At 41.4% G+C, this 11499-nt stretch overlaps 1 protein-coding gene across 1 annotated transcript; it reads left to right on the top strand.

Annotated features, from left to right (window-relative positions):
- The first annotated feature begins 3745 nt into the window (after nucleotides 1-3745).
- SAT1 (spermidine/spermine N1-acetyltransferase 1) lies at nucleotides 3746-7505 on the top strand. Its single transcript, XM_020989888.2, has 6 exons — nucleotides 3746-4015; nucleotides 4736-4787; nucleotides 4882-4965; nucleotides 6559-6660; nucleotides 6771-6811; nucleotides 6965-7505. The coding sequence occupies exons 1-6, from the start codon at nucleotides 3950-3952 to the stop codon at nucleotides 7133-7135; spliced, it is 516 nt and encodes a 171-aa protein (XP_020845547.1). The 5' UTR covers nucleotides 3746-3949; the 3' UTR covers nucleotides 7136-7505.
- The last annotated feature ends 3994 nt before the right edge of the window (nucleotides 7506-11499 follow it).

Genomic DNA, 11499 nt, shown 5'->3' with positions numbered 1-11499 from the left:
TCTTCCTAACCCAAGATGAGTACCCATTGCAACATTCTTGAGAGATTCAATTAGTTCTCAGGCTATTGAAGTACTAAGCAGCTATATGGTGCAGAGGATAGAGTGCTTGGCCTGGAATCATCTTCCTTGGTTCAAATCTGGCCTCAGATAAACTTACTAGCTGTGTGACCCTGGGCAAGTCACTTAACTCTCTATGCCTCAGTTTCCTTATCTGTAAAATCAGCTGGAGAAGGAAAAGGTAAACCACTCCAGTATCTTTGCCAAGAAAATCCCAAATGAGGTAACAAAGAGTTGTACATAACTGAACAACCCTCAGCTAACACGCTGTGCTTGGTAGAGGCTGCTCCTTTTCCCCTTGAATCTGTGACCTAGAACTAGGTAATGGGTGACAAATGCACCCGTTCCTGCTCTTAGCACTAGTTCTGGGGTCCCCCAAGATTTCTTTCTGTCCCTGTGCTTGCTCTCATCCTGGTGCTGATGCCACTCCCACCTAGCTGCTCTTCTGGACAACCCCCATTCTGGATTCGGCAGAACCCTCTTCTTTTCTTCCTAAGCTGCCCAGGGCAGGAAAAAAATGATTCACTGTAACTTTTCTTGGTTTTCCTGATCAGAATTCGGTTTAGTGCATTTTCTAGGTTGTTGTGGAGAAGGCATATTGAGAGAAGTAGGCAAAAATGCCGATTATCACTCCACCATCTTGACTCTGCCCTAGTCCAACCATTTTGGAAAACAATCTATAATTAGGTTAAGAAAGTGACTAAAAAGTTCATATCTTTGACCCAGAAATCCCTTTGCTAGGCATATACCTTGTCAACTCTGAAAAATAAGTTACCAAAGAGCCCACAGAAGTTACAGCAAAAAGCTTTATACCAACTGGCAATTCTGAAAAACAAAATAAAACGAAATACCAAAGAGGCATCACAGAGGTTATAGGCAAAAAGCCTTCTTTATTTCATTGGAGGAGGAAAACTAGACACACATGCTGGGGCCTAGTCTAAGACCAGGAAAACCCAAGGCAATGAGGCTAATCCTTGATACATACAGAGGTGGCAAGACAAAGAATCAGGCAGCAGGGCTAACAGGAGCAGTGAGGTGTAACAGCAACAATGTGGCAAGTTTGCCTATTGACAAAAGTCTATTCATAGCAGGGCTTCATGACCAGAATGTGATTCCTGCAGGGACCACCTGGGGCTGGTTTGAGGCAGTTCTGTGGTTTAGCAGCAGTACAATTCTTCCAGAGGGTGAATGCAAAGGACTGTTACTATGCCAAGCTCAGGGCACAGTTTGCTTGCTAGGCCTTAGGTCTGGAAAACAAGGTGTGTCCTAATAGAGGGGTGAAGACAAGAGTGCTCTTGGTGTGGGGGCCCTTACAGCTATCAGTTTACTTCTTTACTGAGCAGTTCTAATCTAAAGGTGTTACTAATTTATTCTCTTCAAATATTTAAAATATACTTTGAAATCCATATCCCCACTGTTCCCAAACAGAAATTGGATCTAGATTGTTAGGGTCAGTTTTTTCTTAGATGATCACTTTCCTCCCTATGTTCTCTTTTATATAAGTGACACAGAACTTACTCAGGAGAGTGCCTCAGTGATGGACCTAGCTTGCTGCACAGTACAAATGCTCAATTAGCCCCTGGAAACTCAGACCCAACAGTGTCTAGGAAAGTTCTTGAAATCTGGAATTTTGAAAAGGAACACTTTTGTCATGACTCGTGGCCCATGTGGTCCCCTTCCACAACAGACTTCAGCTCTGGATTCATAGAGACCAGGTTCATCCTGGGAGTGATCCTGTACCCTAAAAAAGAAAGGGGGAGGTCTGGCTTCTGTTTCACTTTCTCATCTTCAATGTAAATTAACTTTAGTGAAATCTCTAAAACCAAAGTTCATGTATAGGGGTCTCCCCAAAGTGGTAGAAGTGTCCCTTCCAGAAAAGTTGCTCCTCAATTGTAAGACAATGGTTTATTGTCTCCACCAGAGAAAATGCTCAAAACACTAAAGACTCATAAGCCTACACAAGTACAGAAAACATAAATGATATTCTCCTGAAGGAAAAGGCATTTAATGGGACCACTTAACAGATTTCACATTTACCTTAGACCTACACTGTCTAAGCAACTCTCTAGATCTCTAGGTCAGTTTTTCATTGTTTAGGCTTTAGTTCTCATCTACAGTACCCCCCTGGTGATGTTCTGAGAAATGGTGCTGTTTTGGAAATAAACTCTCATTAGGTGGTACCCCCCTGGTGATGTTCTGAGAAATGGTGCTGTTTTGGAAATAAACTCTCATTAGGTGACTGTTATAGAAAGGGAGTGAACCAAATGATCTCTGAGTCCTCCGAGCCCACCCCTTGCTGTTATAGATCTACGATCCTAAGAGAAGAGTAGAGGAAGAACACATTTCTTCATAGTAGTGTACCATTTAAGACTGTCTTTTACTTCTCACTGGCCCCAGGAAAGTTTGGAACCGCAAATGTGTCAGTAGTAAGTCACTCTGGCTTAAGTTTATGGAACATCAAAATAATACAGGATAAGAGAGTAATAAAAGGAAGTAATTGGCCCTTTATCTATCCTAGCTGTACTTTGAAACCAATGCCTAGAGTTCAAAAGCAGCCTTTTCCCTGTCTTCTTTCTTCTTCCTATGATACTTTTTTCCGTGTACCCTACCCCTGAACTTCCTGAGTTTATGAGATCCAGACCTGCTAACAGAAGTTGACAGAGAGAGAGAGAGAGAGAGAGACGGAGAGAGAGAGAGAGAGAGAGAGAGAGAGAGAGAGAGAGAGAGAGATGAGTTTCATGGTGAGGATGAAAGAGGGATACAGAACGAAGAAAGTAGAACCAGGAGAACAATTTATGCATTAACAACATTGCAAAGACAAACAATTTTGAAAGCCTTAAGAACTTTGATCAATACAAAGAACCATGATTCCAGAGAACCAATGGTGAAGCAAGGTATCAATCTCCTAACAGAGAGGTAATAGATTCAAGGTGCAGAACGAGACATATTTTTGGGGCAGTGTTGGAATTTGTTTTTCTTGAATATGCACATTTGGTACAAGGTTTTGTTTTAGAATTCATGACAAGAAATACTCCCTACATCCAGAGAGACAACTGATGAGGTCTAAGTGCAGACTGAAGCATACTTTTTCACTTTCTTTTTCTTACTTTTTTTTGTGACATGGCTAATACGGAAATGTTTTGCATGATTTCACACGTATAATGGACATCACGTGTCTTGTCTTCACAATGCGTGGAGGAGGGAGGAGGGAGAGAATTCGAAACTGAAATTTTTTTTAAATGTAAAAAAATAATACTCAAAATAAATAAATAAAAATAAGGTTTGGTTTGGCTTAGTTTTCCTCAATGGGTAAGGGGGATGGGAGAAATCAAATTTGTGTTCCCTGAAAAATTCTGCTCTGGTTCAAGCTAGAGCTATGGATTCAAGAACACTAGGCGGCGCTTCCACATCGCAACTCGTGAATGGTTCAGAGACCGGTCAGGCTTCCCATCACAAGGATAAAGGTTACAACAGCTCCCGGAAGGGAAGAAGGAGTCCAAGGCAGGGACAGAGGAAGAGCTAGGCTGGGCCTGCTGACCACGGAAGGTCTAGGGTGGGGCGTAGTGTTTGAGAAAATGCTGGGGGCAGGGGAAAGAGAGAACTCTCCCTTTCTAGGGTTGGGCTTCGTCCCATTGGCCGAAGTGAACTCAGAGGCGGGGCCAGCTCCTCTGTAAATAGAGGCTCCCAGGCAGCCAGAGTTGCACAAGTGCTCTGAAGGTTGTCTGGCTGACCTCTGGTAAGAGATCCTTCGTCGTCTGCCGCCGGGCCCCGGGTCATGCTGCCAGCCTGACTAAGAAAAGGAACCTCCCGGGAGACGAATGAGGAACCACCTCCTCCTGCTGTTCAAGTACAGGGGCTTAGTCCGCAAAGGGAAAAAGAGCAAAAGACGAAAATGGCTAATTTCGTGATCCGCTCCGCCACGCCCGCCGACTGCAGTGATATTCTCCGGCTAATCAAGGTAACCCCAACCGCGCCTCCGGAGGGTGTTTAGTTTCTCGTTTTTCTTAGATTTGAGCTTAGATTTTATAACTGGAAAAGACCTTAGACTAGACGTCCAGTGATCTCCCTCCCTTCCCCCTCTTAAAAAAAAAAAGATGAGGAAACTGAGACCCATTTTCCTGAGTTGGTCAACTAGTGGCTAGAGTCACACAGGAAGAAAGAGAGAGAAAAGAAGAAAGAAAGAGATTTTATGTCAGGTACTGTGCCAAGATCTAGGGTTAGAAATGTAAGCAAAAGGTACTAAGTGACAGGAACCAAACTGAGGAGGGCCCGGGACTCCTCCAAACCAGCGCACTTTCCACTTCCCCCACCTGGGGATTGTATAGCCGATATATTGTACCTCCCACACCGGTAACTAGAAGGCGGCTGGATTTCCTGCCTTTCCTCTAGCTGAAATGTAGGTTTCGTCATGGGTTTTTCCCCCTTAGTTTCAGGTCAACTGCGTGTGTTTAGAGTTGACCAGGAAACTGGCCCCAGTCCAGTTCTCCTTTTGGCTAGACCTCCTCCCCCTCCTAGAGTCATTGGCCCTGAGCCTTGGGCCTGACGTTGCAGGTGCCAAGGAAATAACCCTGCCTCTTTCTAGGGGATTATGTTTTTCTGTGGTAGATAAAAAGTACCCTAAATTCTTATGTGTCTTTTTTTCTCTTTTCTCTCTTTTCTTTTTATCTGCTCTTACTAGGAACTAGCTAAATATGAAGAAATGGAAGAACAAGTAGTGCTAACTGAAAAAGGTAACTCATTTGAAATGAGATTTGTCTAATAGCTTTGATGGCCTTCACCATAGCCATTAGCCATTATCTCTGTCCCTGTTGGCCTTTGTTGTAGATCTGCTTGAAGATGGGTTTGGAGAGCACCCTTTTTACCAGTGTCTGGTTGCCGAAGTGCCAAAAGAGCATTGGACACCCGAAGGTAACCGACTTTGGCCCATCAGTCCTGTTCTTCCTCTTCCCCCTCTTTCTCCCCACCCCCACCCCAGTAGGTAATCAGAAAGAGACAGGATGTTGATCTAATGCCTAGTTTTTGCTTAGAACTGTTGGCTAATGCAGAAGGTTGAGTGTGTTTGGGACGGTGGCCAGAAATAAGGCAATCCAGTGTTGAAACTAGAAAAACAAAAAGTTGACGTAGTGTCATTCTAAAAATAGGATGAGTTAAAGAAGTGTGTCAGCAAAATGCCCAACATATTCCCCGGAACACTGGGTATGATGTCATTTGATGTAATTCAGTTTCATAAAATGGTTCTTCTTGTTTGACCCTAACATTACCTTTTCTGTAATCGTGTTGAATCACATTTTTTCTTTAATTTGTCCCAATCTTCAGGTTACAGTCTCTAGCTTCGCCATGTACATGGCCCTTCCGTGTACATGGATGGGCGGGGAGGTAACTAAAAGATCCGTTACTCAATAAAGTAGATGATCATGATAAATGAGGTAAGGCCTAGAGGGACAAGTCCTCTTCCCACACAGTGTAAAACAAACAACAAAAAAACAAAACAATAACACGGTAGATCAGAAACTCCATTATGCTCTCTTCCTGTCTGTTTACAAATCAGGTTGAAGTGGCTAAAAAGTTTAATTTTGACAACTGACTCCTAAGCCTTTGGGGGTTATTGGCAAATTCTAAGAGTTAAGTCAGTGGCTTGGAGTTGCTAGCTCCTCTTGTTTGCTGGATGGGAACCCAGATAAAAAGGGAAGCTCTCTGAAGTGGGGGTGGGGAGGGAGTTGTCCAAGTTAGGAGGTTATTGGGGGGGGCAGGAGTTCTTCTCCAGAAATTTGTTCCTTATGGTAAATGGAAGAAATAGGCAACACTTTCACCCACCTGGTGGAGGATTAAGAGTGAAGTGCTTGCTGTGATGGGAGGTACAAGGAAGTTACTTAGCACTGTTTATGTGCCTCTTTTGCCATGAAAAACTGGGGAGAGTAAATTGGAAAACATGTAAATCGGGGAAAAATAAGGTTCTTGAATTAGCTGAAGCTACCAGCATAGTATTCTGACCTCAAGGAAGCAGAGTTCATGAACTCCTTGTACTTATTATATTCTGAACTGCCGTGTAAACCCAATTTATATCCACAAGTGGACATACCAGTAACTCAGTAGGATGTGAATAATGTCTGTGTTTACATAAAGGTCATAGCAGCTCAGCTCTCTCAAGCCATTAAAACTGTCAAACTTTCTGTGAGGGGTCCAGGAGATTTCAGAGTGGGTCATGCATAGACAAAGCTGTTATTCAGAGATGTCAGAATTCTTCTCCTGCCTCCAGCTCTAATGTGTGCTTCTTGCAAACTCCTGAGAACAGCGGAGTAGCCTAACAATGGACCATACTGTTCTAGCATAACAGCTGATAGCTGCATGCAGAGACTGTTGATAGCAGCTTAGTTTTCAGATCCATGCATGTAAAATTTTAAAACCTTGTAAACATTCTTCTGAGTATATGGCTACAAGTGCTGTGGACTTTTTTTCCCCCTGCCCTTTTCACTAAAGAAATTCTGTGATGCTCTGTTCTAGGATACAGCATTGTTGGCTTTGCTATGTACTACTTTACTTATGACCCATGGATTGGGAAACTGTTGTATCTTGAAGACTTCTTTGTGATGAGTGAATTCAGAGGTATGGAGTTCAGGGGTGTATGCCTAAAAGGTGATTTAGGAGGTATTCCTCCACCCATCCCCCCTTTAAAATGACCATTAGTTGAACAACTCTTTCTTGTTCTTTCTTAGGGTTTGGCATTGGTTCTGAAATTCTGAAGAACTTAAGTCAGGTAAGTCACTTTCTTTGTATTCTTCAATCTTTAAGGATTCTGAAATTTGAAAAGAGTCCCTGAAATAACTTTCAACACAGGGTGTTGGGAAGCAAGTTCATTGTTGTTAGGTTTTCATTTTTTTTGTTTTTAAAACACAAATCCCTACAACAGCTTGCAGTGAAATGCCGATGTAGCAGCATGCACTTCTTAGTGGCTGAGTGGAATGAGCCATCTATCCAGTTCTACAAGAGAAGAGGAGCTTCTGATCTGTCCAGTGAGGAAGGATGGAGACTTTTCAAGATCGATAAGGAGTACTTAGTAAAAATGGCAGCAGAGGAGTGAAAAGTGATAGCATCAATGGGGACAAGTTCCATTCCTGAACCAGTCTACGTAGAATAAATTCTCAACTTCTTGCTTTCTATCCTGTTTTGTAGTCGAGTCATAGCATGAGCACTCATTCAAAAGCTTTATTACCAGTGGCGTTGTAGCATATTTGTTCCTGGGGTCTGGTGCTGAAGCATTAGGTCTGTGGGCAGTTGGAATCAGACTTTTCTTGTGAGCATCTTCTCAAGCAAGGTGGTGTCATCTTAAAATGTAAATGAATAAAACTTCATTCTTGTGAGTCATTTAAATGTGTACAATGTACACACTGGTACATAGAGTTTCTCTTTAATTGTCTTTTTTTAAAAAAATAAACTAGTCTTCAATTTAATTGCAGCTTTGTTGGGTGTATGCTTTTTCAATGATCCCCATGGATTTTTTTTTCCATGAGAGTACACTATATTAACTAAGAAAAAGGAAACTAAAGCACACATTAGACTCCTTTTGGATGGATGAAATTGAAAGTGAAGTCCAGCTAGTATTTCCACTTTACACATAATCTAGTTTGTTGGGTTTTTTTGTTGCTGTTTTGTTTTTGTTTTTTTTTTGGTCCAGACCTTATTCTACTGGTATATGGAACCCTTCCTCCACATACACAGATAGGAGGTTGGCTGGGGTACTGAGAGGTTAGGTCTTATGAGTTCATGGTTATGTGGTCATGGCTAGTATAACTTAGTTAATTCTTCCTAGCTCTTAAGACTTTCCCTCAGTCTACTATACATATATATACACACAGACACATATGTGCATGTATACACATATATCTATATAATGTTAATGTGTATTAACTGTATACATATATTATCACAATATGTATTATTCAAAGTGGGTGAACTACCAGACCAGTCCTCTATGGACAATTTTCTTGGGAATAGGTTATATAGGAAAGGCTGCTTCTCCATTCCTCAATGGGGGAAGGCAGGTAATACAGTTTTCTGGTCCAGAGGCCACAGAGCTTTTCCCTCTAGGCTAATCCAACCCCTTATGTAGGAAAATTATGTACTCTATGTTAGGCATAAGCCTGCAAGAACTAATAATTGAAAATTAATCTAAGTCCTAAGCATTATTCCACTTAAAGAAAAGTCCAAACTGGCAGAATCCCCTCATATCCTTAGAAATTTCTAATGCAAGCCATTTGAGTTAGAATTTTTAACATTCCTGGACAATAGATAAAACTCCAGGCAAGATTGATAAGTTTCATAGTGTATATAAGAGAATAACTTGCCTAATGACTATACATGTATAACCTGTATCTAGTTGCTTCTCAATGAGGGGCGATAGGGAGGGAGGAAGATAATTTGGAACCCAAAGTTCTGAAAACATGTTAAAAAATTGTTTTTATATGCAACTGGGAAGTCAGATACAGGCAATGAGGTATAGAAATCTTATCCTGCCCTACAGGAAAATAGAAGGGAGGGCAAATTAGGGGAAAGGGTATTCAGAATACAAGCTGTCTTGGGGTGAGGAAGGGGCGAGATGGGGAGAAAATTTAGAATTCAAAATCTTGTGGAAGTGAATGTTGAAAACTAAAAATAAAGAATTTTTTAAAAAAATAACTTGCCTAAAACCATTTAATTTTCTTATACTACACCTTCTCTGGAGTCTCTGGCTAGTCAGAAATGAATTCAATATTTTTTCTATTAATTAAAGTAATCAAAGACTTCTTTTAGTTTGACCATTACCCTTTCAGGGTTCAGGGAAAGAATACTGCTCTCAAGTGGTGAATCAAGGGCACCTTACCCTTGTCTGAGCACTGCCCTAATTCTGTATTTGAGGAAAAAAAGAGTTTCTTCCTGAGTTTTCACTCAGTCTACCTCAAAGAAAGTGGTCAGGCTTTTGGTAGGGAAAGCAAAAGATACAGCAAAGGAAATTGTTTTGGAATTTATAGTTAAAGGATGGTTAAAGATCCTCAAGCAGGTAGTTCCAAGGATTTTAGACTAAAGTATTGTCCTAATATAATGTGAAGCCTAGAGAGGAAATGGTGATGGGAAGTTCAGTTTGATTCCATATCCATATGCACTACTTTGAGGTACCAGGCTAAATGTGTTTACAAGCTTTGTTCTAAGCTTGGTTGAACAAAGAAGTTTTTATTTTCTTTCAAAAGGAAATGTCTTAAATTCAATAGTCCATGCTCTGCTTGGTGCTTCCTATTGTCAACATGTGAAAAAAAGATAAATAGTCAAATACAAGATACAAAAGACCACAACATCAAGCTAGGGTCAAACTGCATTAGATGTGGTGTAAGCCAGGCCAGACTCAGACTAATCTGGTAGTTCAGATACAATATCGAGATGAAATGAGACACTTGTACAACACTGGCAAATAATTTAACTAAAGGAAGTTTTACTTAGCCATAGCTGGGGGAAGATTATTCAGCAAAGTCTGGGCACTGATTCAGGTAAATGAAGCTTCCCTGTCTCAACGTTGGCCAGGCTGGTCAGAAGCCTAAGGGAGGAGACTGTGAATCCTTGGGTTTTGTACTTAGGCCACCAGAAATCTATGTCAGTATTGAAGCTTATGTCCCCTGAATCAATTCAGTCTTAAGGATAACTTTAATAAATTTTAAGGAAAAAAAATAGCCTGGCATGGCAGATACTACTCCCACCATATCCTAACCCTTGATGGTGAGGACTATGGGGCTTCCAGAGGACCTTTGTCTATTTAAATTGCTTCAGGTCTATTACTGACAACTTTAACTTTGGGATCTGGAAAGCCTGACATAGACAGCCCTGGAGGAGAAAAAGAAAAACTAAGAAAGATAACTCCCACTTTCCCAACCCCTCCCACCCACCCCCCAAAAAAGTGCAACAAAATGATTCACTGAAGAAGTGACCAAAAACAGATGAAAATAAAGATCAGAAATCCCAAGTTTTACTTCTTCCTTTTGGAAGGACTGAATGTCATATCTTAATGATGTGGTACTTTGTGGTGGTTGATGTTAAATTTCCACAGTTTATAATGGGTTTCCTTGTGTAAAATGGTGATGGGCAGGAGCAGCACCAGTCAGTCAATAAATAAACATTTATTAAGAGCCTGCTATGTGCCAGGCACTGTGCTAAGTTCTGGGCATGTAAAAAGAGGTGAAAGATAGTGCTTGGCCTCAAGGAACTCACAAACAAGCAAACAAATATGTATGAACAAGCCATATACAGCAAAAATCAGAAATAATCAATAGAGGGAAGATACTAGAATTAAGAAAGATTAGGAAAGGCTTCTTGTAGGAGGTAAGATCTAAACTAGGAGTTGAGGGAAGCCAGAAAAAGCAGTAAGTGGAGATGAGAAGGAAGAACATTCCAGGCATGGAGGACAGCCAAAGAAAACATCCTGATATTGATCCTGGGCCTAGAGATGAAATGTCTTAGGTAAGAAGGCTAGTGTCCCTGGATCAAAGAGAATGTGGTGGAGTGTAAGGTGTAAGAAGACTGGAAAGGTGTCAGGAATGCTATGTTATGAAGGACTTTGAATGCCAAACAAAGGGTTTTGTATTTGATCCTAGAAAATGATAAAGAACCCGTAGAGTCTACTGAGTTGGGGGGGGTGGGTGAGGGGAAGGGGTGGCATGGTTGCACCTGCACTTCAGGAAAATTACTTTGTTGATTGAATGGAGGATGAAATGGGTTGGAGTGGGGAGAGGCTTGAGGCAGGAAGACCCGCTAGCAGTCTGTTGCAAAAATTCAAAGCATGAGGTGATGAGTATGTAGGGTGGTGACAGTATCAGAGGAGACAAGGGAGTGTATTCTAGAGATGTTGCAAAGGTAAAGTCAACAGTCCTTGGCAACAGATAGATACTGAGGAGTTGAAGATGACACTTAGTTTGTGGGTCTGAGAGACTGGGAGAATGGTATGGCCCTCAAAAGTAATAGGGAAGTTAGAAGGAGGGAAGGTTTTAGGAGGAAAGATAATGAGTTCAGTTTTGGACACACCCAGTTCAAAGTGTCTAATAGGCAGTTGAAGATGCAATGCTGGAAATCAGCAGAGAAATAGGGGGTGGATGGGTAGATTTGAGAATCATCAGCATAGAGATGGTAATTAAATCCACAGGAGCTGATGAGATCACTAAGTGAAGTAGCATAGAGGAACAAAAGAAGGCCCAGGACAGAACCCTGTAGAACACCTATATAATCTGAATGAGGGTCCATCGAAGGAAACCAAGAAGGACTGATCTGATAGGAGGAGAACTAGGAGAGAGTGGTGTTCTGAAAACCTAGAGAGAAGAAAGAAAGAAGAGAATGATCAACAGTGTCAAAGGCTACAGTGAGGTTGAGAATGAAGATTGTAACTAGGGCTATAGCACAGATGAAGATATTTCTGGCAGTCACCAGTCT

The sequence above is a fragment of the Phascolarctos cinereus genome, unplaced genomic scaffold (assembly GCF_003287225.1).
Source record: "Phascolarctos cinereus isolate Bilbo 61053 unplaced genomic scaffold, phaCin_HiC Scaffold_726;HRSCAF=1367, whole genome shotgun sequence".
Lineage (NCBI taxonomy): Eukaryota > Metazoa > Chordata > Mammalia > Diprotodontia > Phascolarctidae > Phascolarctos > Phascolarctos cinereus.
The sequence above is the reverse complement of the archived record's forward strand: the minus strand, read 5'-3'. Positions and strand labels throughout refer to the sequence as shown.